The 26,978-nt window shown below is 45.1% G+C and overlaps 1 protein-coding gene across 1 annotated transcript in view; it reads right to left on the bottom strand.

Moving 5' to 3' along the window:
* C2CD2L (C2CD2 like) overlaps positions 1-26,978 on the bottom strand; it is a 121,238-nt gene that overhangs the window by 87,612 nt on the left and 6,648 nt on the right. Inside the window, exon 2 of the mRNA XM_069224821.1 lies at positions 1,267-1,362. Within this exon, the coding sequence (XP_069080922.1) occupies positions 1,267-1,362 (96 nt within the window). The remainder of the gene's footprint in view (positions 1-1,266; positions 1,363-26,978) is intronic.

The following is a 26,978-nucleotide window of genomic DNA, read 5'->3' as shown; positions in this document are numbered from 1 at the left end:
TGGCCTCGCCCAAACCACTGAGTATCATACAGGTTCTGATTCCTGTACTTTCTTTTCACTGGAGCTCACCACATCTTGATATCCATGTTTGCTCTTCACTCAGTAAAAAACTATCTTGAAGGGCTACCTCATCTGATAAGAAATCAAGAGTAACTAAGGCTGCAGAAGATATATTAAATGTAAATATGTCTAATGTGAAAATATGCTATGTATCTTGTATGCTATATGTTCTTGTATGAGTGATCTTTCGATCTTTGACATATAACAACAGTGCTATACAACACCTCAATCAACCACTTCAGTTTGAGTCACACATTCAATCTGCCCATCATGCTATTGTACTTTTTATGACATTTCTGTTAGTCTGGTAGAGATGTTATGACACAAAAAATGTATACAGATTCCACTGGGACAGGAGGAGCCACATGAAGATGTTTCAAATTAGTTTCTGCCCAAAAAAAGAATTCATCAACAGCTGGATCCCCAAACCCCATTTGCCTTACCTCTGGAATGTCCATCCTGTACTCAGAAAAACAGTAAGTCCAGTCAAACCACCACATACCCTCTAGCTCATCTTCTTCTGGGAAAACCTTGAAAAAAACCTCAGCTCTCATTAAGGGGGACCAGGGCTCGCACAACACCCCACCAAATATAGGGCCTGATTACAACTTTGGAGGAGGTGTTAATCCATCCCAAAAGTGACGGTAAAGTGACGGATTTACCACCAGCCGTATTACGAGTCCATTATATCCTATGGAACTCGTAATACGGCTGGTGGTATATCCGTCACATTTGGGACGGATTAACACCTCCTCCAAAGTTGTAATCAGGCCCATAGTCTTTTTACATTTTGAGGTCACCTACCTCACTGCACGAAAGCTTGCCTACCACTATACCTCATTATTCTTGTGCCCTATTTCGTTTTTCTCAATTTTGTACTTTCACACTTGCTGCATAACCCACTTTTACTTCATGTGATATCTCACATTATTACATGGTCAGACTCGCTATCATATAATGATAGCCATCATATGATGAGGCAACATCACATGGGCATGTGCTACCCATTTGTAAATGGATCTACAGGTCCACCCCCCATACACATGACTATTTACCATGGCTCTTTGCTTTTACAGCTGATTTATGATCACCTTTGTATACAGTTTTTGTTTGTTTCACTTCTCTATATTGTTGCAATATTCAGCCACAACTTGTCTGCACTATGAAAATTTTCAAAATTAGGTAATATAAGCCGCAGCCACCTACCATACTGCAGTCTGACTGATCAGTGCAGGTGACACTACTGATGCGAGCAGTGGCTGGGAGCTGGAGACTTTCTTCAAAAGTAATCTGAACTGAACTCTGGACAAAGGGAAGAAAAGAAGGTAAGGTACATGAATCAAGGAATACAGAAGAAACAACCACGATTGCAGTACAAAAATTAGACAGATTGTTATTTTTGTTGTTCCAATGGAATTACTGCAAATACTTAGCACACACACGATGTTACACACCCGGGATGTTAGAACAAACAGAAGACCAGAACGAATTGGGGATTTGAGTGAGGCAATTATCTATTACACTAAGGTATATGAACCTGATCAGATAAAATAAAAGTATTTTACTTTTCACAGGGAATTGAAAAACACACAAAACTTTTAATAAGGTATGCAATGTGTGCTGAATCTGCTTAATGATTTAACCTGGAGTGAAACTTATAGACATCTCCAGCTCATTCCCAGAGAACCTTGGAAAGACAAAGAAGGTGTCAATGGGAGAAACCAGACAAACACACCTACCTGATAAGAAGGCCACAAACAGGGCAAGGCCCCATGCTACGTTTCCTAACAAATAAGGGCAGGAATGTTGAAAGACTTACAGCTCTAGAAGAGCACAGGCAGTAAAATAAGTTAGCTCTGGGCTTGAACTAAGGCAAGACAGGCAAGTCTGAGCCCCAAATATTACTAAGGACCAACAAGACTAGACTTTGAAGCACAATTCAATGTGATTAGCCTGTTGTGTGTACTCTAATGTATCTAATCACCAACCTATATCCTAATTTAAAATCCCAGACTGTATCATCACACTTGGTAATAGGCAACCCTGATAACAGAACTCAGATGAGAGCGGTAAACAATTTAACAAAGGTTTTGGATGAGAAAGCTTATTTTAAGAAGAATGTGGTCAGGTTAGCCTTTAAGTCACAATACTTCCCACAGAAAAGAGAATTCTGCTACTCACTGAGATGGGTGGTGGTGCTGCTACACAGCGCAGCTAATCCACAACAGTCCAACAGAATCTCCATGAGGTTCGGGCTACGCAAACAACTGATGAATACATTCAAGTCTATAGTTTAAATGGCCACCTAAATGCCTCCGACCAGATGTATGACAGAGACACACAGTTAGGGGAAGATACACAACGAATCATTCAAATTACCATTTGCTTACATTATTGAAACCATATGCTTTTATCTCAGCAGAGAATGGCTTTCCTTCGCCTCTTCTGAAAGATGCACCTCAGTGGGAGCATGTGACATTGGAGGTGTCCTCCCTGAAAGCATACATGCTACTAGGATAAAGACCTGCATGAGAGGTACTCAAACAAGCATCTCCCCATCACTGGTACAAATCGCTGGGGTTCACCAATTACCCAAACTTCAAAATGACTAAACAAGTTGCCAAACTGAAGAAATATGCATTCTCCCACCTCCACTTCTTAAGAAGAATAAATCAATCCATCCCACTCACAAAAGGCAGGGCAGCAGTCTAAACCCTCGTGCTCTCCCACCTTGACAAAGACAATGTTCTGATAGGAAGTCTTCCCAGACCCAAAACTATACCCCTCAAGGACATCCTCCACACAGCAGCATGCATGGTCTCCAAAGTAAAAAATAAAACACTAACCATATAATTCCTAGCCACAGGCTATCTGTAGCAACGTACATTAACTTGAAAAGGTTTACAAAAAAAACGTTAAAATAGTCTTTATAATCAGGGCAACTGGAATTATGCATTTGTGCGGCTGTGGCATTTTTCGCCTAATCATAGATCTGACGCATTTGCCATAAAATTCATCATCTGCCACATAATCTTCTGATTTTAACAATAAAATTGTTTCTAGCTGCATAATTTGCCTTTTCTTGACCCAATATTTACTCAACCTTGCCGCATAATTTGCCCCACCCACTGCCGCATAATTACAGTGGCCCTGTTCATAACCCATAAGGCTTTCACTTCGGGTTTTACTCTGGCTAAAGGACAAACCGTAAACGATATGTGGTTACATTAAGACAATGGGAAATCTCCCCTTATGTATGAAATTCTAAACACAAGACTTTAAGCAAGGCATACACTTGCTTAGTCCCATACTATTGAACAAATCTGTGAAAACAGACTCAACTAAATTCATATTCTTCAGAAAAGACTTTAAAACGTACTAAAGCTACATTGTACAAGCCTACAATGATGACTTCCCCGGTCAAATCCCTCGGTCCTAGTGTACAGACTAGCTCCAATATTGCTTCTGAAATTGGTTCATTTGATATCGACAATTGTTTCACTTATTGAGGTATCGGACTTCCACTGCTAATTAACTGTACTTTTGTTATGTTTCATTATTGTGGTATAGTTGTGTTATGGTGTTATAGTGTATCTTTGTTATGCTGCAAGTAAAAGATTGCATGGACCATGTGGCTAGGTCTGATAAGTAAATAAATACATAAATAACCAAAAGAATGAAATGGAATGGACAAGTAATGTTTCTCAGGAGTGAGTGCTTGGACCTTCGTGCCTGTTTCTTACATAAATACTGTGGTGTTTCTTTGCTGGTTGCTAGTGTATTTCCTATTATGATGTTTTTCTTTCAGGTCTACCCTACTCGGGAACCCTAGTTGCTTCTTCCTGATCCTTATTGCTTATACGCTCTTCAACGTTTCTGAGGCGTGGCAGTGAGGTGCTCCGACCTCTAAAGGGCACCACTTGCAAAACGCCCTGTTTTTAAAATGTTCAGGAAAACGTACTGGCAGCAACGCGACTGACGAAGCGCCCGTCCTCCCGCTGTGAAGTGGCATTCAGCCCCGACCTGCCTTGAGCGTGTCGTCACGCCCCTGCTCGTGGTCCGTATCAACGCTCCGCTGTAGTTTTCAGACGCACTCCGCATCAGTGTAGCACCTGCCCGGGCGGGAGTCGGCCAGAGTAAATAATTGGGGCCTGTCCCTTTGATTAGCTGCCCTGTGAGGCAGTGTGAAGTTGGTGGGACACCGCCTTCGCTGAATATCCTCTACAGAAGACCCGAGGGCCCTAGAATAACTGCATATACATAAACTACCGGCCTAGTTACATTCAGTGACGCACTCTCACCATAAGTGAGGGAGAAGGTACACACATTGCGGAAGAGCACGTCACTTACCTCCCTATAGAAGGTGACTTCTGTCGGATTATGGACGACTCCATTTGGGTGGCAGTAAAGCAGCCGGCCGAAAATTTTGCAGTTCGCTGAAAACTCTGCCAGACCCCACCTCGGAATGGAAGACACCTCGGAGCTTGCATCCCCTCTACCTCCGGGGACACCCACTCCTGCCTAACCCCAAACGCAAAAGGGTCCCTGACTCAGGCGTCAACAAGGACACTTTCGACAGGCTCAAAAAGGCCTTTATGGCACATTCCTTCCTGAAGGGGCCGGATGACCCAACCCCTGCATCCTCAGGGATGCAGACTCCTCCCAGACCAGTTCCAGACTCCTCTCCCTGCCCCCCCATGCCAGCCACACACTGACTCTGTATCCTCAGACAGGGACCATGACATGGGATCACGTCCCTGGCACCCTTCCACCCAGGCCCAAAAACCACAGGGCGACACCCAACTCCAGGGGTCGTCCAATATGCTGGACCCAGACCTCATCCTCCATCCCCGCTCAGCTGAATGGTCTGCGTCGGACAAAGTAGCGACTTACGTAATGGGACGGATGCGCAAACCATTAGACAAAGAGGTCCGCAACTGCCTGCGGGCAGAGTGTCCCTGTCCTTTCCTACCTGACAAGGTGGCCTTGACCCCTGATACTGATGAACGCATGGCTACCTTCTTGGGCAAATTCATGGGTGACCCAAAGAAAGGGAGAGACAGATCCTGTCAGCCTGTCAGGGCAAACTCCTCGATGTCTCAAGTATTATGACACGTATCTTAAACATGGCAAAGGACGCGAAAGCCTCCAGCTTCATCATTTCCCCAGGCGTCCTGTCGGGATGGGCCCAGAAAGCCCTCCTAGGAAATGCCAGTTGCGGCATCTCCACGGAGAGGTGCAGATCACTGCTTATAAAGAAAGGTGCCAAGTTGGGAGACTGCTGTTTCCGAAGCCGGACCCCTTGCCCACGGAGGCCTCTTTAGCGAACCCTTTGTTCGCGAGCTGGGAAAGTTCGTACAAGCTTTAACCTAGCTGTACAAGCCCCAAACCTCAGTCAAGCGAATCTTCAACCTCCAGGTTTTCCCCGGAGCGGGCTGAAGAAGGGGGCGCTCGGTCAGCAGCTTGTAATCACAGGCCCCCGGCAGGGGCACTACATCAAAAAGTGGACAACATCAGGATGCCTCTGCATTCGGGACCTTCTACCCAACCAGACCCTATACTAGGCACAGCGGAGCCCGGAGCAGCTACAGAGGTGGGGGGCCTTCCAACTTCCAAGGTGAGTGCTCCATCGATCTCTCACCACCTGTTGGGGGGCAGGCTGGGGAGGTTACTTTCAAACTGGCAAACTCTTACTTCTGATGCTCGGGTTCTCCAAACAATCCAAGGGTTCCATATTGAATTTTTCAGCTCACCCACCCAACGCAGGGGTCCTTTAGTATTTTAGGTTGGGGATATGATCCTGATGGACGCGGAAGTGTCAGACCTGGCGCACAAAGGCACAATAGCGCAGACAACTCCACACCCACGGGGCTTTATCAGCAGCATCTTTCTACTGGAGAAACGCAACAGCGGCCAGTCGTCAATTTGAAGGAGTATAATGAGTGGCTGGTTTACTGCCACTTCAAAATGGAAGGAATCCATCTCCTCAGAGATATCCTTCAACCCAACAACTGGATGGTACATCTGGCCCTGAAAGACACCTACCTGAAATCCCAATCTTTCAATCACATATACGCTTCATACAGTTTCTGTGGAGAGACCAGACCTTCCAACTCTCCTGTTCGGCCTATAGTGCTTCACAAAGGTGAAGAGACCAGTAATGGAATTCCTCAGAGCCCGGGCGTCTGACTTATAGTGTACATGCACGACTTCCTGTTGATGGGACAATGCCCCTCAACTTCTAGGTTCACAGCTAAGTTTGGCAATCTCCCTTCTGGAGTCTCTCAGAATCATCATCAACAGGCAGAAATCCATACTTACGCCGACTCAATGCTTGGTGTTCCTTGGATTTGTGGTGGATTTGGTTTAGGCCACTTGAAGCCTTCCCTCAAGGAAGATCACCAAAATCAGACATGAGCTTTGCAGGCTGGCAGTCAAATATTCAACCTAACTCCAGCAAATTGCCAGGACTGTAGGCCTGTTGTCCTCATCCATTCAGGCCATTTTTTGCGGTCCACTACATTATCGGACTCCGCAGCACCTAAAGGCAATCCACCTCAGGAGAGGGCTCTCATACTCTGAGGGTTCCTCTCTTGCAGGAAGCGTTAGAGGAGCTCTAATGGGGGCTCACCCATATGAAGGCCTGGAACGGCCGAGCGATCTTCGGATCCTCCCCAGACCAGGTTATCGAGTCCTATGTCAGCGGCTCAAGCTGGGAAGCGTCCTGCAGGTGTTTTTCTACCGAGGGCTATGGTCATCTCAAGACAAGGCAATGCACAACAATTGCCTCAAACTCCTAGCAGGTTTGTTTGTGGTCAAATGTTGGAGCAAGGACAGGGCAAAGTGCTGTGTTCCATTGAAGATGGACAATGTAGCAGCCATGAGGTATATAAATTGTCTAGTGGCACTCGCTCCAAGGTCCTGTCAAATCTGGCAAGGTCCTTTTGGGAGTATTGCCTAGAACACCAGAATTTGGTAACAGCGGAACACCTACCGGGACAATCCAACCAGGTGGGCAACTAGCATTCCAGACATCTGAGAGATGTAAGTCTATGGCAACTGAATCTCCGCCCATTTCAGACACTTCAGAACCGGTGGGGTCCTTTCTCAATGGATCTCTTTGCCTTGTGACTGGACCATCAACTTTCCAGGTATTGCAGTTGGCTGCCAGATCCGGGTGCAACCACCACAGGTGCATTCTTGCAGGACTGGAGGAAGGATCAGGGATATGCGTTTCCCCCATTCGCCATGATTACCCATTTGTCAGCACAAGTGCGGAGACTGCAGGCGGATGTGGTACTGGTGATGCCGATCTGGAAATCGCAAGCCTGGTATCCGGTTCTACTGGAACTTTATTGGGATTTTCCACTCCCTCTACCCCTCTTTTCGGATCTCCTTTGGGATCCAAAAGGGAGCCGCCATCCTCTGGTGATGTCTGGGGCTCTATCACTTGTGGGGTGGAGGATTACCGGGAACGCTGGAAAGTCCCAGGAATTTCAAAGCAGGCTGCCTCACTGCTCTTTAAGGCATGGGCAGACAAAACAGTCAAACAATATCGATTAACTTGGTTGTGATGGCTGGGCTGGTGTCTGACTGCACTTGGATCCAGTGGGGGCTGAGATTGTCCATATCCTGAATTTTTTGGCTTCTTTGTCCGAAGAGGGTTTAGCTTATCGCATCACAAATACTTTCAGGTTGATCATTTTGGCAGGTCATACATCGATCGGAGATCATCCAGTGGGGGAACACAATTTGGTGCAGAAGCTAATGAGAGGTATCCACTTATCCCTCTCACCTGAGCCTAGGTACTAGGGGCCAGATGTAGGTAACAGTTTGCACGTCGCAAACAGCGATCTTCGCTGTTTGCGAAGTGCAAACTGCACTATGCAATGCACAAAACCCGTTTTGTGATTCGGTAACCTGGTTACCGAATCGCAAAACAGGTTAGCGAGTCGCAATTAGGAAGGGGAGTCGCAAATTGGAATCTTCCTACATCTGACCCTAAGTTTTGTGGGATGTCAACAAGGTTCTAAATTTGTTTCTGTCATGTCAGGCTAACAAATATCTGTTTAGAAAGTAGTTGTTGGCAAAATTAGCACACTACTGTGTTTAGTGTACTGCAGAAGAGTCTTGGACGTACATGCTCTAAACATTACAAGTAGAGTATTTACTCCAGAAGGGGTGACATTTCACATTCATAGAAAAACAAAGTGTAATTCTCGTGTGGTTTCTTACCCTTCCTTTGAGGAATCTCCAAAGTTATGTGGGGTACATTGTATTAAGGCTTATGAAGTTATGATGGAAGAAATCCGTCCAAATGGGGAGGCTCAGCTGCTGATAGCTCTCAGGAAACCCTTTTGAACAGCGTCCTCCCCTACTATCGCCAGATGGGTCTGTTGGGCGATGCAAGAGGCTGATACTCACTCAGTCAGCAGAGGAATGGCCTCTAAAGCCTTTTGCCTCGGGCTTGTCTAGAGGATATCCTCAATGCTGCGGACTGGTCCTCGAACTCCACATTCATGAGATTCTATTTCAAGCCAATTCCCAAAATGGCATCAATATTGGTGAGAAAGCTTTACACGAGTGTAATCCTCACCTCCGGCCCTTACATAGAATGAAAAATGTCCTAACTATCGTAGTTGAAAGTTTCAATTCTATTAAGGACACAGAGGCGAAGAGTAACTCATCCATTTTGACATGTGTATTCCCTCCTGTGGACTTTCTTCCGTAAAGGTGGGTATTCATCTGTATTTGGTTTCTAAATATTGTTTAATGGTGAACGACACTGCTTTGCTAAGATGGCTTATACTGATTGTTTTTCTTTGAATTGCGGATGATGTTGGTGGATATAGAGTCATTGGTTCTGTTGTTTATTGTAGGATCTGATGGTTCCAAACAGTAGTAAAGACAGATGATGGACGGGCTCCGTCACAGGAAGAAAGAGGGCAAGACAAGAGTGACAAGAGACTTTGTTGCTATAAAGAACTGTTGATTGGCTGCTTATAGTAGTGAAAACGTTTTTTTTTTTCCATGGGCTCATGGGAAATTAAGTTTTATGTTAATTATGCTTGGCTGCTGTGGAATAAAGTGATAAAAGAAGTCAGCGTAATCCTCACCTTCATGTCCTTAATAGAATTGAAACTTTCCATTACGATAGTTAGGAAATGTTTAATTCGGACTACTTTCCAAAATGCCATAATTACAGTATTATGGCAGTGTCACACATACATACACTGGAAGAATGCATTCCTAACTCAAGAGGCCTGCACTTTTGTTGCATGCCAGAGAGAATGCTGCAAATCCCAGCACAACGCGCTTCAATCTGGATGATGTCATTTTTTTTGGTACTTAGGCCCTCATTATGATCTTGTCGGGATCCCCGCCGCGTCAAAGGAAGACCGCCAGTGGTGGCGGTCGGCATCCTGCCAAATAATGACGCCTGGAGCCTCACCGCCATTGATGGCGGTGAGGGCCGCCAGACGCCATGCTGGCAGTCGGTGGTGGGGGTGGATGCTGCTCCACCCTCACCGCCACGTCAGTCCAGACACAGCTACGCTTATAATGATGCAGTTATAGGCGTGGCGGCGTATGGAGGCACGGCGATGCAGCATCCACGGAGCCCGCTCGCTCCCGGAGCAGTGCCACAGATCAGGTACGTGCTGCCCGAGAGGGGGGAGGGGTGAGTGTGCGAGTGCATGGGGGTGTGCGTGAGTGTTTGTGTGGGGGGGATGTGTGTCTGAGTGTATGTATGAGTGTGTGCATGTAGGTGAATGGATGCATGAGGATGTGGGGGTGTGCTGTGGGTGCTTTCCATGTTCTAGCTATTTGGCGTTTTAGAAGAACAAATGTCAAATCTATTAGTTTGTGCATATACTTGTGACCGAGGTAGGTCAATGACGACACAAAGGTAGTGGTTTGTGAATTCTGGTGAGTTTATTTATTTTGTTAAATCTGGCGTGACATGTAAGTGACTTCTGCAGTACTGTTCCCTCTTCGTCTGTTTTTGACTGGGCTTTACTTCTCCTTTGCTTGCTTGTTCTTACGGGGCTCCCAGGAGGTGCATGTGGGAAAGAACAAGATAAGATATCGGTAAGTTCCTTTTTCTTTATCCGCTTGTTCTTTCTTTTCCTACTCTTCTATCTTTCTTTTCTCTGGTCTGCAGTATTTTCCTCTCTTTTCCTTTTCTCTAGGGCTTCTCCTGTTCTTTATCGTCTACTTGGGACTTTTCTGTCGTTTGATGTACGCTTTTAACTCCCTCTCTATGCACAACTTCCTATTGTCCTGTACTCTTTTATTCTGTTCTCTTAACCCTGCTGGGTTATCTTTTCCTTTCTACTTTTAGTGTTTTGGATCTTCTCTCTCTCTTGCTTTCTGCCCCTTCTGTCTCATATACCTGCTTTTCTTTGCATGAATTCCTATTTACTGTCTTCTTCTCTAGTATGTCCTTCACGTGGTCTCTCTTGACTCTGTCCTACCCTTCCTCCTGTTCGTTGCCCTCCCGCTCCTCCCTGTTTGTCCTCCCCACTCCCCTTTTTCTTTTCCCCTCTTTCCACCGGCGTCCTCCCCTTCTTTCCTCCCAACCGGCCCAGTTTTCCCTTAGTCGGTTCCAGAACGCACCTGAGTGTGCCACGCTTCTCCTGAAGCGTGGCTGGATTCTTCGCGGTGCGCCTTCTGCGCCGCCGATGTTGTAGGCACCTCTGGGCACTCTTCTACTGGTTCCGTCCTCTGCTCGAGGCTTCGTTCTCCTGCACTCCTGCTTCTTCCGCCTTCCTCATCTTCTCCGCCGTCCATCGTTTTATGTGAATCCTCCAGCGCGCGAAATCGACCCGGCTGTTCCTTGGACTCCGGAAGTCTTAGGGGATTCGCTGCCTCGACGTGCAGATCCGGGTTTGTTTCGGCAGCATCAGCACATGTTGTGTTTATGGACGGGCTGCGCAGCGTTGGCCCGTCACAATACTTTTCTCCTTTTGCTTTGGGGCGGATCCCCAGTAGGCAAAATTCAGGGTAAGTAAAAAGGCATGTTCCACAATTCCAGCTATGATTTCCGTTGCCTCCCCACATGTTCACTGGTACACAGCGCATTCCCAGGTTAAGTTATAAAAATCTGTTTCTGGGTTCCTGCATCTGAGGCAGGCTATAGGGCCCTCTGGGTACATGTGTTGAATGTGGTGTGGGGTAAGGTTTGTTTGGTGCACGAAGTTAAATTGTGTGAACCGAAGTCTCAGGTTACGGGACACCTCCTTGACATGTCAAATTGCTTGGTCCCACTGTTTGTCAGTCAATGGGTGAGATAAAACAGAGTTCCACCTGTCTCGGACTTTCCTAGACCTCTCCTGTGCTGCGGACTGTAAAGCAAGGTAAAGAATTGTGATAGCATGTTGTGTGCCCCCACAAGACAGTAAAGCATGTAATAAATGGGATTGGGGTGGCTCCTTCCCTTCAGATCCCCAGATAGCATGGATTGCATGCTGGAGTGTGTGATAAGCTAGGGACTGTCCCAATGTCATCCCATATGTATCTATATTGTTCATAATGTCCTGGAAGGACATAAGACTTACCTTGTGGTAAAGATCTCCTAAGACTAGTACCTCAGCATCCCTCCGAGGTGTCAAGCCAAAGCGATGTGCCTCCACTCGAAGGACAGGCAACTGCCAAATCGGGATGAGCGGTGAGTAAGGCAAGCGGCCTCCCCGCTCCCCTACATAGTGACACCAGCACAGACGGTCCAACAAAAGAAGTAAGCCAGATGTTTCATTTTACTTCATGTGATCAAAGGACACACTTTATGTGATCAAGAGAAAAGGAAGTTTAAGAAACATTAGTGAGAAAGAGACTTTGTCTCCTCCCAAATGTTAATTACCTAGAGTACAAATTTTTGACTAGGCAAATATTGTGTGCTTTTGCTGAAAAGGGTGCTTGAATTGCAGTTTCTACCTTGTGTGAAAGCTATTGGCCAATACAGCAGGAATAATTTGGTTACGTTGCCAAGGTAGTGATTGTGTGAATATGTGATGCAGTGTGCGATTAATGAGATGACTGCATGGTATTTTGAACACTAGCTGTTACAGGTACTTTAGGTCACACCAGGTCCCTTACCATGGCTTATAGATGGTGTTATCCCCAAGGTTAGAGACCTCCCTGGTTTAGAGTGTTATGCAGTGCATGGGTTTTATTGCTTAAACTACCCATGTTCAAATAAAGAAGTATTTTAGTTTCTGTATTCCTCCTCTGTTGTTAGGATTCTTGAAGAGGATAATCTCCAGTTTTCAAACAACTCACCGTGTATAGAAGGGTTGGGTAACTATCTTTTGATCTTGCACGGAATACGTGCTGATGCGTAACTCCTGCTCAGTAAAGGTTAGGAATAGGGGTGGGCGAAGAATTCTGCTTCGCCGGTGGAGTTCGCAGAGTTTTCCCCACTCCGAGCGGAGTTCCGTAAAAACTCTGTGAAGTGACGCAGAGCCAAGTTTTTTTCTCTCGCTCGCAAAAATTAAGTTGGTGAGCGCGAGCAAGAGAAATTGCTAAATTGGCGAGCACAAGTAAGATTTCTGAACGCAAATGCTCGCAGTAGGTCACGCCTGCTCCGAATAAGCAAGCTGCCGCTCGCGTTGAGGAAGCTGCCGCTTGAAAAGAAAATCTACTTGAGCATCAAAATGAAGTTAGTGCCCTCCGGCACTTCGCGTGATGCGGTCTGCACTGGTTTTACAGTGCAGGAGAAACTCCTGTGCTGAAAATCAGTGCGAACAGCACGCTTTACCTAAACTCTGTTGTTTGCAGAATTCTGCAAAGCGCGGCCCAGTTTTTGAGAACTTCATGGAGTTCTGCATAGCAGAACTCTGCGAACTCCACCCCAGCCTAATTAGGAGTGCAAGGGTCTTTGAGATACTAATGAAATCTTCACATTTTGTGAAGCATAGGAAATCTGTTGACTATAACAGACAAACTGGCTTAGTAAATGCCTCTTTGTGTCATGTTTTGCTTTTAACCATATAACAGGGCCCCCTCTTATTAAAGAATTGGGTTGGGGTCACTGGAGATATTTTCAGCGTTTTGTATCCTAAGATCCCATTAAGAACACGGGGAATATCAAAGTACTTCCTGCCACTGCGAGGTTAAGCCCACCTAATGGTGGGTACCTCGGCAGGTGAGCAACCGATCATGAAGCATGCCACATGATTAGCATGTGGGTGAGGGTTTAATAGGAACACATATACTGTGCCCGGTGAGTACTAAGGAGCAGGGCATAGTGACTGCTTTGTTTAGGAGACACTGTCCACTTCTGGTTTATGTATATCCTTTTGGGTATAAGCCAAACTTAGTGGCATTGCTAATGCTTATTAATATGACATGAAAACAAAACCCAGGCGATTATCAAAACAGAGCAGATGAAGGGCATTTAAATATGAACATTACTTTATGTTCAAAAGAAGGCGCACATACTAGGTGTTCTCTATTAATTAGGGCTCACATGGATTGCTTCTTTGATATGTTTAAGGAACCTGCTTGTATTAGAGCTAGCTATTTGAAACAAAAAAGCATTCATTTCAAACTTGCATTATTTCAGTCACTGACCTTCAACAAGTTCATTGTGACAGTAATTTTTCTATGGTAGTTTTCCCAAAACGAAAACCTCCGCAGTGCAATAAAGACCTGGTTTGAATTTGGCTCCTCCAGTCTCTGTACTCAAGTGAAAAACGGAGCAAATGTATAGTGCTGAGTGATTCAAAACACGCCGTGATTTAGTGGAAATGGCCGTATACCAGTATCGGAAGTCCTGAATCGTTAATATTGTGTGTGATTCAGCTGAACTACAATTCCCATAACACTCTGGCCACTCACTGGTGACCGTACAGTGCTGTGGTACATGCGGTCATTGTAAGAAAAGAGAGTGCAGCCGAGAGAGCAGACAGGGTCCGCATTCTATCCGTGATCTGGGCTTCCTGCCCAGAATTCTAACACCCCTCCAGTGGTACAGAATGTTCTTTCCTCCATTCTTTCTCTCACCATGTCGCACTCCCTGAGCTCTTCCTGATCCCCTAAGGCATTTCACCCTTTACTCTACAGGTACCCACACTCTCCACTTCCACTCATTTACTTCTCTAAAACCTACTCTCTCACTAACTTCCACTCACCATTCTCCTCTCCCTGTGCTGGTACCCACCCACATGAAAAGACTCTACCCATTCTCCCTCCAGGCTACATTGCCTACTAACTTCCTGTTCTCCCACTGGTTTACACTCCACTTACCTGATTGTTACTCACAGTATCTTCCTACACTCATTCCCTGCTCTGGTGCCTAGTCTAAAATAGACTCTCTGGCTTGCCTTCTCTCCCTCCATTCATTCATACCCATGCTGTCTTCCTCCAGTCATTCTCCCACCATGCATCCTTCCCTGCTTCCTCGCGCATTTGCAACCATTGTCCATTTCCCACTACCCTTCCATTCTCTCACTTACTCGCAATTACTCTTTATCTCACTCCACTTGTATCTAAACCCCTTTCCGCGAATCATCCCTGCCCACTCCCTCAAGTCTCACCTAATATGCCACTCAGAAAATCCCCTTATGCGGGTACCCATATTTTATTTATTTAGAGAGTTTTCTAAAGCACAGTCATAACCCAAATATATCAGAGCGCTATACAGGGCACCCCCCGCAGGGCAACCTGCTACATAACATATAGAATCCCATAAAAATAGACCAGAATAATCACAAGAGGGTTTTTGGTCCAAGATAGCCCTTCTGGGATTGTGCTATTAAGTCCAGGGATATCTAGTGAGCAAAATTACCCTACTGTAAGGGTCTCAGAATTGAACTAGGTTAGAACCCATGTTACAACCATATGTTACGAATCAGCCAAGTAAAATCCTCTTAACCTTTTCTTGAAATTATTGGTCCATGGGTTAGACCGAACCTCCAGTGCCAAAGAGTTCCATATTTTCGGCATGGATGTAGGCCTTCTTTTTTCTGAATCCCAGTAGTTCCAGCAAGAGGGAGCTGGCACTTCATAGTGATCGGACACACCCTCAGATTTTGAGCTTGTTTTCGAGGTACTTCGGTGTATCATGGTGCAGGGCATTATGCGCCAGGCACGCTATTTTCAGCTGGATCCTTGCTTTGACTGGTAGCCAGCTGGGAGACTTAAGAGCGAGTGGGTTTGTTATAGACAAAGTGTCTAGTTCCTGCTGTTAGTTTTACTGTGGTGATCAGGGGTTGTGAGAACGTAGCCTCTTTCTAGCATGGTTACCCCCATTTTTGGCCTGTTTGTCAGTGTGGTTTTACTGTCTCACTGGGATCCTGCTAGCCGGGACCCCAATGCTCATAGTTTGTGGTCTATGTGTGTTATCAGTATGCTTGACTGTGTCACCAGAGTTCTTCTAACCAGAACTCCAGTGCTTATGCTCTCTCTGTTTACCAAATTTGTCACTATAGTTTAGTGACTCCATATTCCAATTCTGATTGGACCCCCCCCCATAAGTCCCATGTATATGGTACCTAGGTACTCTGGGCACTGGGGTTCCAGGAGATCCTTATGGGCTGCAGCATTTCTTTTGCCATCCATAAGGAGCTCATACAAACCTTTCTTAAGGACTGTCACTGCAGCCTGAGTGAAATAGTGCACACACTATTTCACAGCAATTTTTCCCTGTACCAGGTAACCTATAAGTCACCTATATGTCTAACCTTCAGTTACTGAAGGCTAGGTACGAAGTTACTGTGTGTGAGGGCACCTTTGCATGAGCAAAGGTGCCCCCATGTTGTCCAGGACCAATTTCCCAGACTTCGTAAGTGCAGGGACACCATTATAAGCGTGCACTACATATTTGTGTATACATATATGTAGCTTCACAATGGTAACTCCGAATATGGCCATGGGAGGTGTCTTGTGAAATCGAACTCCAAATCCAAATCTGGTATTGGGGGGGGGCATTTCCATGCACCCTGGGGACTCCACCATGGACCCCCAGTCCTGCCAAACCAGCTCTCTGAGGTTTGCACTGCAGCCCCAGCTGCTGTCACCTCACAGACAGGTTTCTGCCCTCTTGGGGATTGAGCAGCTCAATCCCAGGAAGGCAGAACAATGAATTTCCTTTAGGAGCGGGGTGTTACATCCTCTCCCATTGGAAAGAGGTGTTACAGGCATGGGAGGTGTAGCCTCCCAGAGCCTCTGGAAATGTTTTGAAGGGCACAAACGGTGCCCTCCTTGCATAATCCAGTCGACAACAGTTCAGGGACCCCCAGTCCCTGCTCTGGCGTGAAACTGGACAAAGGAAAGAGGAGTGACCACTCCCCTGTCCTTCACTACCCCAGGGGTGGTGCCCAGAGATCCTTCAGAGTGTCCCTAGTATTAGCCATCTTGGATTCCAAGGTGTAGGGACCCTCTGGGAGCATCTGAGTGGCCAGTGCCAGCAGGTGACGTCAGAGACCCATCCTGATAGGTGCATACCTGGGTAGGTAGCCAATCCTCCTCTCAGGGCTATTTAGGGTCTCTCCTCTGGGTGTTTCCTCAGATTTGGTTTGCAAGATTCCTCCAGGACTCCTCTGGATCCTCTGCTTAAGCTTCTGACCGTCAGATTAACTGCTGTAACTGCAACAAAGTATCCAGGAAGACTCCTGTGACCTGCAACTTCAGTCCAGCCAGCAATTGCAACAGTTTCCAGGGTGTGCAAGCTCTGAGGACTGCCTGTCTTTACCCTGTGCCAGAAGAACTGAAGAAATCTCCTGTGGAGTGGCAGAGTCACTTCCCTGCTTTAGCAGGCACCTCTCTGCGACGACGAGCGGTACTCTGCGACTCCTCTCCTGTCAACGAGCGTGATCCCTGGAACACAGGTGGTCAACCAAAGTGATCCTGATTGTCCAAAGGTCCAGATGTCCAAATTTGGTGGAGGTAAAAGATTGCTTCCCCCTGTGCACCGCGTCTCCTACAGCTCCTTGGGCTTCTGTGCACTTCTTCCAAAAGTTCTTCGAGCATCGCGTAGCCCAGGTCCCCAGCACTCCATCCTGCGACGCACAGGTCTCCAAGTTGTTCTCCGGCGGCGTGGGATCCTCCTATGTAGTGCTGCAACAACCCCACTTTGCAACTCCTTTGTCCCCGTGTCCTGGGACTCCCGTGGGAGCTGCCTAGTCTTCTGAGGGCTCTCTGAAGTGCTGAAAGCCCCCTCTGTCTCCTCCTTTTGAGTTGAGACCCTCAGGTCCCTCCTGGGTCCGAGCCGCTCCTCTTTGACACAAAATGCATACTTGCATGAACCAAGGCTTGTTGGCGCAATCCAGCAACGCAAACAGCCTGCATCCAACTATTCGACGTGGGACATCTCTTGCACCAAGCAGGAACTCGCAGCTATCTTCTTTGGTGCATTTCTGTACTTTTCTTCCAACTGAAGAATCCACTTTTGCACCTTCTTCCAGGTGGGCAGGGGCTCCTATTCTTCCTGGACTCTTCATCGACTTCTAGACTTGGTCTCCTCTCGCCACAGGTCTTCAGGTCCAAGAATCCATTGTTGGTTGCTTGCAGTCTTGCTTGGTTCTTGCATAATTCTTCATCACGACTTGTAGTGTGTTCTGAGGAAACTCGCTGTACTTTACTCCTGCTTTCCTGGGCTCTGAGTGGGGTACTTTACTTACCTTTGGTGTTTTCTTACACTCCCAGCGCCCCTCTACACACTACACTTACGTAGAGGGGGAATTCAACATTTGCATTTGACTGTTTTAGTATATGGTTTGTGTTGCCCCTAGGCCTATTGCAACCTATTGTATTTTCTACTGTTTGCATTATTCTATGACTGTTTACTTGCCTGATTTTAGTTACTAGTGTATATATTATGTATAATACTTACCTTCAGAAGGAGTATTGCCTCTAAGATATTTTTGGTCTTGTGTCACTAAAATAAAGTACCTTTATTTTGGTAACACTGAGTAGTGTATTTTATTGTGTATAAGTACTGTGTAGCTATAGTGGTATTCCTGGTATAAGGTGTAAGTACCTTAGGATCCCACTACAAACCAGGCCAGCCTCCTACAGGGGTGCCTTGAGTGGCGCCATGCTTGATTTTGGAAAACCTGTTAGGGCAGCACACTGATATTCCAATCTGGATACGATTAGGGATTAGACTGTATTTCTGAAGTCTAGTGGTGGGATGAAGGCTTTCACCTTCTTGAGGAAGTTAAGTTGGAGAAACTCTGCGCTGATGTGCCTTGCATGTTGAGATTTTTATCCAGCGTTATCCGAGGAGATTTAGTTTATTCTATGGTTTCAGGTGTGCACTTGAAAGTGACCGGTTGCTTTAGCCATTCTTATATCCGGTGGGAGAGATGGGGTGGTGAGAAGAATAGACATTCAGTTTTCGTGGCCTTTATGTTGAGATGGTTTTGAGACAGACAGTTCTGGGTTTTCATAATGGTGTCATTGATACGAGTAATATCTTTTATGCAAGAAATCTTCAAGTACAACTGACTGTAATCTGCAAGCATGTGTAAATTCTCCTTCTTTGTTCATTCCCCACCTACCACAATCTCTGGTTATCTTCAAATACCTCACTGACTCTTCCTTGCTCCACTCCTTCTCCCACCATGCCCCCTGCCTCACATTCTCTCCGTGACTGACTTTCCCTTCCCTCCTCCACTTACTCTCTATGTTTCCTCACTGGCTTTCAGTTGCTTCCCTACTTCCGACCAGGCAGCGGTGCAGTGCTCCCTTTTCTGTCGTAACTAATGTTCCAAATGGAAAACACTGACAGAGTCAGCTAAAAATACCCACACCTGCGGGCTGTGGGGGCGGAGCCCTGATGCGTACAGATGAAGCTTGTCCTAGAATCCAAACGAGGTGGGCCAGCCAGAAAATGTACGAGAGCCGAGCCGCAAATCTTCGTCATGATGACCATGTAACAAATGTCTGTAACAAGAAAAGTGTCTTTTTTTTTTTATAACGCAGGAGATCGTCGCCATACTACATTAAGATTATATCCCTGAGAGGATTGACATGTATTCGTATTGATAGCTTCTAAACATTAACGTAAAAATACATGCCCACCGTCTCAAATGCCTGTCCACGATGCCATTAGATTTTTTTTTTATAGCTTAATAAACCGACCTCTACAGCGTTTTCTGTACAGCGCAACCCGTAAATTAAATGTTCGCAAATGTGATGAAGAAAAAGGTGCTGCAACGGAGTAAATAAATGGTGTAGCGTCACACAATTTGGTCATGCGTGCTAGCCGGAATCGATCGTTGGTTTCCTGGTTTCAAATTATGAAATTCTCGCCCAATATATTTCAAAGTCGATGCTTTGTGTTTATTTCTTTGTGGAGCTAAAACAGTTAACTTTGGTACACAGATACTTAAGTAACAAGTTAAATCCAGTTCACACAAGAAACGTTCCATAAAAAAATGAATAAAGTAAATGGAAAAGCACATGACTTTTTAAAAAGGTACCATGATGTCTCGTGTACACAACACGACAGTGAGAGCAGCTGCACAAGGCAGCATACATTACGGGAAACCCGGGAGGTTTTTTCTGTTGCACACTAGAAAGAGTCGCTTGGGGACTTAAAAGAGCGTTTGGGTCAGATTTTCAGGGTTACTTGAAGGTCACAAATACGTAAATATTACAGGCACATACCCCACCCAATGCCTGCACTGGCGATTCATCTGTACACACAACGACCAAACTGTGCACATATTCATCAAATGGGATATAAACACGGACGTCCAATCACATCACATATGCGCTCACTAAACTTCACCAAGAAGGTGCACACACCCCAGAAGGCGTAATCACGTGCTACCTATTTTAGGAGCGGCTCAACATCTCATTGGGGCCAGTTACACGTATTATCAAAACAAACGATCTGTGAGGTCCAGTCAGTTACGTGTCTGCACATCCACATAAGTGAAGCGCAGAGGCCGACTTCAGAATGACTTTGATGGGGAGTTAACACGGCCTATGCCTTTTGGATTTGTAATGCCCCCCGAGTTAAGAGGTAGCGGCTGGTCGTCAAGACCCTATAAAATACTGTGCACATACTCTGCGAGGGACTGTTCGAAAACGTATTAACGTAATGTTCCTCTCTGAGCACTTCCACAGGTGTCCACCACCACCACCCATCTATCTGCAAAGCCAAGTGATGAGCAGAACCTCTGCTGGAGGAGCTTAGAGCATGAGGAAATAGCATTGAAGACAGACAACAGCCTTAGGACAGAGCATCTTGTTTTGGTCTTGAGGGTACAAGAGGGCCACGAGCTGAGCCTGGGATGTGTCTCGAGCCTTCAGTGGCCTGCAGCCGAACAGGAAAGGATGGTGGAGGGGAGGGGCTGTGTTTTTGTGGCGTGTATGTATGTGTGTGTGTGTGTGTGTGTGTGTGTGTGTGTGTGTGTGTGTGTGTGTGTGTGTGTGTGTGTGTGTGTGTGTGTGTGTGTGTGTGTGTGTGTGTGCGTGTATGTGTGGTGTGTGTGTGTGTGTGTGTGTGCGCGCGAGCGGGGGAATGGGGGAGGTGAAGGTTAGGCTCTAGGTGTGAGATGGGAGGAGAAGTGCAGGAAAACGATAGCATGTTACATTAAAGCAGAGGTGAGTGGGGCATGTCACAAAGATCAAAGGGAAGGGGACACCAACTGAAAGTGAGTGGGGGGTATATAAAACTTAATGTCACATGAAGAGATGGTGGGGAACCACCAAACGATAAGCAAGCACTGACAAAGACAAGAGGTCTTGCCTACGTAAGAGCTATTGGCTTTGCCAAAGTGTTTTAGACATATTGCACACCAGCGTGGAGCTGTCCAGCATGGCTAGAAGTAAGTGGGTTGAAGTTGAATGTTGTAGAGTTGATAGGCTTAAAGTGGAGTATAGTGAAGTTGTGTACAGCGTGGAGTAGCTTAAAGTGAAGTAGAGCTGAGTGGTGTAGAGCAGAATAAAGTGGCAAGGAGTGTCAGAGTGCAGAGGTGTAAAGTGAAGGGGCTTAGAGGGAGCTGAGTACGATGGAGTAGAGTGGATTTGCATGAAGTGGAGAGGACTGTTGTAGAGTGGAGTGGTACAGAGGGTTGTAGAATGAAGTGAAGAAGAGTATCACAGTGGAGTGGCACAAAGTTGAGTAAAGTTGCGTGGAGTGGCATAGAAGGGGTTGAGTAAGTAAATTGTCATAGAGTGGCGTGGCACATAGTATTTGAGGAAGAAATTTATTTGGTATGTACCAAGGAGATTATTTTGTTCAGCTGCATCCAGAACACCCACAGTCCCCACATGTAACAAAGTATCTTGGGGCAGTAGGAGCTTTGTTTACTCCACCTGTAAATTGTGGAACAAACTTCCTTTGGGTCTTAAAAATCAGCAGAACTTTACCAGCTTTAGAAAACAACTCAATACTTGTTTTTTTTCGTTCCCTCTCTAAACCTTTGGTTTCTGAGTCTGGTGCTTCAAACCTGTCAAAGATTAGCGCATGGACGTCAATTCAGCGAAATGCTTTGGGTAGCGGAAATGACACCACGCACCCTCTGACTTTCACTCACGCACACATACTTATACATACACACTAATTCACACTTACATACACTCGCTCTCACATGAACACAATCTCACCTGCAAGCAATCACTCAACACACATTTAAAAGCAATTTTACTTACCTCAGCTGCAATGGAAGGACATAGTCCAGCTAACTGTGTTCCATTTTTATTACACTAATGGTGAATAATATATTATAATTATTCACTTAGTGTAATAAAATATTTACACAAAACAAAGAGAGTGGAGCCAATCTACCACTGTGTTTCTGGCACTTATTTTGCCACCTCTGAGGACTAGGGTCGCAAAGGCAGTGCCAGGTGTAGCATCCTGGCATTTGTTGTGCCTAATACATGTTTATCAATAAAATGTTATCAATATCAACATAGTGGAGTGATGTGGCAGAGTGGAATAGAGAGTCATAAAGTAGAGTGTCATAGAGTGAATTGGCATAGAGTGTCATAGAGTCCAGTACTTTGTTGTAGTCTACAGTGGAGTAAAGAGGCATGGAGTGGCATGGGGGAGTTGAGTAGAGTGGCACAGAGTGGAGCAGAGTGGCACAGAGTGGAGGGGCATACATTCGAGTGTCTGAGTGTCATGACGGGTTGTAGGTAGAGTGAAGAGTCGCAGAGTGCGTTAGAGTGGTGGCGAGCGTAGTGGCAAATAGCGGAGTGGCAGAAAGTGGAGTGGCGTGACATAGAGAATTGTTGAGTGGAGTGCCATAAAGTGTAGTGGCGTGAAGTTGAATGGCGTAGAGTGGAGCGGTAAAGAGGCATGGAATGATGTACAGTGGAGTGGCATGGAATGGCGCGTAGTGTCTTAGACTGGCATGTTGTAGAGCAGAGTGGTGTGTCGCAGAGTGGAGTGACAGAGTAGACTGGCGTCCAGTGGAGTCACGCAGAGTGGAGTGTCGTAGGGTTGAGTATTGTAGAGTGTGGAAGAGTGATGTAGAGTGGAGTAGTGTGGAGTATGTATGATGTGGTTGTGCATTGCCAATATAAACAACACATTTTCAATTGAAATTACTATTAAATGTGCACAAACATACAGCTTTACTATTAAAACTATACAGTGCACAAACAATGTGTGGAAATGGCATTACCTAGTGAATTAATTTGTTTTGATTCCATTAAAACATTTGTTTCCACCACACTTCAGAACTGGCAAAAAAATGTGTTTCATTTGTGTTTTCCTAATTTTTATATGTTTTGAAATATTTGCGCAGTTCGTTTACAGACATTAAAATTTAGTGTGCTAGAAAAAAAATTTCCTTTCACAACCCCAGGAGGCAGCAAGATTGTCACATAAACCCTCTCACTTTGAAGTCAGAGAAAGAAAAGTAAACACCATGCTTCCTCGGAAGACAGAGCCTGACATTTGAGAGACAGAGGGAGAGGGACGAGAGAGAGAGGGAGAGAGTAGAGAGAGATATCTCTATGAAAAATGTTGGGGTATGAATTCAGTGCAGTTGAGCTGTTCCTTGCTGGCTGGCGAGCACAAGATGTCTTATTTGCTCTGCTTAACATGAAATAAACTTCTTACTTCATCATCATTGGAGTTTTGCTATCAGCATTTAGATAATCGGCACGTCTTTTTTTCGGTGATGAGTCGACTACCACAAAAGTTGAAAAAAAGAACTGTTTGATGTAGGCTACGCTTCCTGGTGTTTCAGATAGACTGAAACACTCTGTTTATAGAAAAAATATATATTTGATTGTGGTAGTGGAAAATATTTAGCTTACTCGTGGAGAAGGAAAGTCACAATTTTTACTGACCACAAACCTCTTTTATTTATACTCAGTGGTGAAAATGTTAAGAGTTACACGGATGGAATTGCACACATGTTGTTGAAGCTGCTTCAATACCACTTTGATGTCCACCACATTCCTTGAGCAATTAACTCCATGGCAGATTATATGCTGCGATTTCCTCTGCAGGAGAAAGGAGAGGCTAAGGACTGTGAGACTGAGGGGTCTAACTGCAGCTGTGAATGTTGAGAAGTTCAGTATGATTACTGAGAACAAGCAGCGCTCTGCTGCTGAAAAATTTGTGGTGCTCAAACAAGACATCAATTTTGTTAAAAACTGTGGGCGTAGGGAGAAGAATCTTAAGGCTAATTTTCAATCATCTGTCAAAGTTTCATATGAGCTGTGTGTGGAGGGTGAGTTACCGATGGGTGTTAATAAGTTAATTCCACCTGGAAAACTGAGGCCAGTCTCAGTTTGAGGCCAGTCTTTGTCAACAACGCTCATGAGAGACAAGTGGGCTGTACATTAAATAAGCAAGAGTTCGCTCTGGCTGTTGGTGGCCAGGCATGGAGAAAGATGTAGATGAGTTTGCGAAGGCGTGTGTGGTGTGTGCTGGATGTGAGATAAATTCAGGGCCTGAATAATTAAGAGCTGGAGCCGAATCTCCGCAATTAGAATTCCCATTGCGGAGATTCCATCCCCAGGTGCAGAGACTCCCCCACGAGTATGGAGGCCCTTTGTGAATCAGGCCCTCAATGCGCACACTTCTCCACTTCAGCCCACTGCTTACCATTTAGCACTTGGTTAAAGGTTGGGATTGATCTGTTGGGTCCTCTCAATTTATTACCCACCTGCTTTCATTATGCTGTTGTTTTAGTGGACTAGTACTCAAAACAGCCAGAGGTTAAGTTTCTGTAAGATTCCACCACTGCAGAAGTTAGTGATTTTCTGAAAGATGCTTTCTCCAAATAGGGTTTTCCAGAGTTTTTAGTATTCGAAAACGTGGGACGGTTTGGAGTGAAAAAATGCAGCTTTTCTACATATAGTGGGAGTCTAACATTGGAAAAGTTCACTCTATTACACGCAGACAAATGCTTTAACTGAGTGAATGAAGCGCTTGGTAGGAGAGTTTATTCAACGGGCCGTTGCAAACCGATGTGGTGTACTGAGAGCGGTCATGACAATGCTTTAGCTTTATAGGTGTACATCACACTCCGTGGCAGGTGTTTCACCCTTTTAGCTCACAAGGGGAATTAACCCAATGTCAAAGTCGATTCAGCATGGATGAAGAAGTAGTTGTGTGATGGTGGAGAAGTTCCTGTATTGGAATCTCTTGTAAGGGCAAATGTCTAAAAACTGCTCAAGCCACACAGAAACAGGGTTTTGAATGGAAGAGAGGCACCAAGGCTCAACAACTCCAAGTGGAGGGTGTCAGACGCATCAGAAAAGATAAACATGTCATCAAAGGCACTCCAATATCTGGTGATCATTTTGTGATTGACAGAGCGGAAGCACTGTTGAAGTCAGGGGTTGTCACTATTGGAATGTGGGGAGAGTGGTTATGTGGATGCAATCCTGGTTGGACAAGATGGAAGGAGATCTCTTTCTGATTCACTTATGACAACGGACAATGCTCCTGTTTGCAGGAATTAACAGACGTGTAATATTCCCATTTGTTTCAGAGAATTATGTTTATGTTGGTTGTTGAAACCTCCTTTTCCCCTTCATTTACCTTATTAAAGCAGATTGAGTTATTTTTGTTCTTTTGTGCTTTTTAAGGAGAAGCGCCATGTAATGTCTTGGGTAGTGTTATGCTGGGTGGACTTGGACCGTAGAGAGAGAGAGTGAGTGTTCTCTCTATGAAGAATGTTGAGGTTCAAATTCATGAAGTTGCAGCTGTTCCTTGCTGGTTGTTGTACGTAGGGTGGCTCACCTGCTCTACTTAAGGTAAAATAAAATGCTTATCTTTATAGATGTTTTACTGTTGTCTTTGAAGTGAGTGCCATAGAAACACTTGGCCAGATTGTGCAAATTCAAGGCACAAATGAGGGAAATGCAAGGTGAGAAGATGGGTGTGGATGCCAGGTTAGGATAAAGTGGAATGCAAGGTGAGAATATAGGTAACAATGCCTAACAGGAAGAAAGGGCAAAGATGAGAGGGAATCTGTGCGAGGAACCTATGGCACATTGTTGAGAATTTTGTGGCAGAGGTCTCTGACAATCTGGGATAAAGCTATACCTTTAAGTGAGGGAAGACCACAATAAAAAGGAATGCTCCAGTAAAGCACCTGATTTGACTTGCAAAACAAGAGAGGCAACCCTCACACCTGGACTGACCAGGGGTGAGGTAGATAGATCACAATATAAGGAGCGGAAAGTGTTGCAGCACTGGAGAGAGGCGATGGAGCAGGGCACTCTTTCAGGAATTTGCTACATAGAGGGGAAAATACATTTACAGGGATACTGAAAAGCAGCATTTTTTTATATTAAATGTTTTCCTCTCTCAATTTCCATTTCTCTGGCTTTTGGGGTAAAAGTTCAGACCTGAGATTCTCCAGGACTCACAGGGCCCACTTTGGACATGTAAGGCTCACATGTGCTTGGATCATTTAGGACGTCTTTACAACATCTGACACTGTTTTCCGACTTAGTTGTAGTATAGTTTATTGCACAGATAATAAAATCCTATACAATTAAAACGAAAAGGATTAACAAACAGTAATACATTTACCAACATTTATAACATGCTAATAAACAATCAATATTTTGAATTGAAATACCTCGATAAAAGCATTCCTGCAATAGTATTATAAAATCTACCATTATTAAAATATAACCAGGCTGCCGTAGACCCGGGCCCCACACAGTACATGATAAACAGGAAAAACCCATGGTGCTGAAGCGCTTAAGTGCTGAAGTGCATTAAATGAACATTAAATTAACTACCAACGAAGATCAAGACCCAAGGTGCAACACTGAAACTCTGCAATATACCAGATTAGTTCAACAAAAGGTCGCAAGAGCAGGTGAGGTTTTCAAACATAGTTAACTAAAGCTCGCCTTGCCCCTAAATTTAGTCTGAACAATTTTAATAAATTTAGTCAATAGAACATTCAGCAATGGATTCTCAAGTTCCAAGGACATAATAATGGCCTGACAACAGGAACGGATCCCCAATTCATTCCACTTACTCCGAAATAGAAATCTATGTTCCTTAAACAGGGCTGAGCACAATCTGCTTTCCTAATACCCTAAGTGAATGATTCACACACATTCACTCACTTGATTTGATTCCTATGATTTGGGTCTGACACAAACACACTGTCTCTCGATTTCATATGTTTGGTATTCCTGCAAGTCTCTCTTGCCTGCAATTTTATCTTTCAGGTCCTGTTGCTAAAAGTCCACCTACTATTAGTTCACTCATCTGCCAAAACCTTGCCTAAAGTGGCCACAGAATTTTTGCTAAACTTTATATTAATGTTATGTGCCTCTGTGGCCTAACATACCTGCTCCTAGTCTCACCCTCATTATCCCCACTAATAACACACAGATTGTCATCAGATAGATGCCACATCTGGTCCAACCAATACTTAACTTTCAGAAGTGTCTTGCATTTGTAGCCAGAAGGATGAACAGAAACTCATCGAAACAACATTGGCAGGAATTATGTTCATGTAGTG

This window comes from Pleurodeles waltl, chromosome 3_1 (assembly GCF_031143425.1).
Source record: "Pleurodeles waltl isolate 20211129_DDA chromosome 3_1, aPleWal1.hap1.20221129, whole genome shotgun sequence".
In the NCBI taxonomy this organism is placed as follows: Eukaryota; Metazoa; Chordata; class Amphibia; order Caudata; family Salamandridae; genus Pleurodeles; species Pleurodeles waltl.
This window is presented reverse-complemented; position numbering and strand designations above follow the sequence as displayed.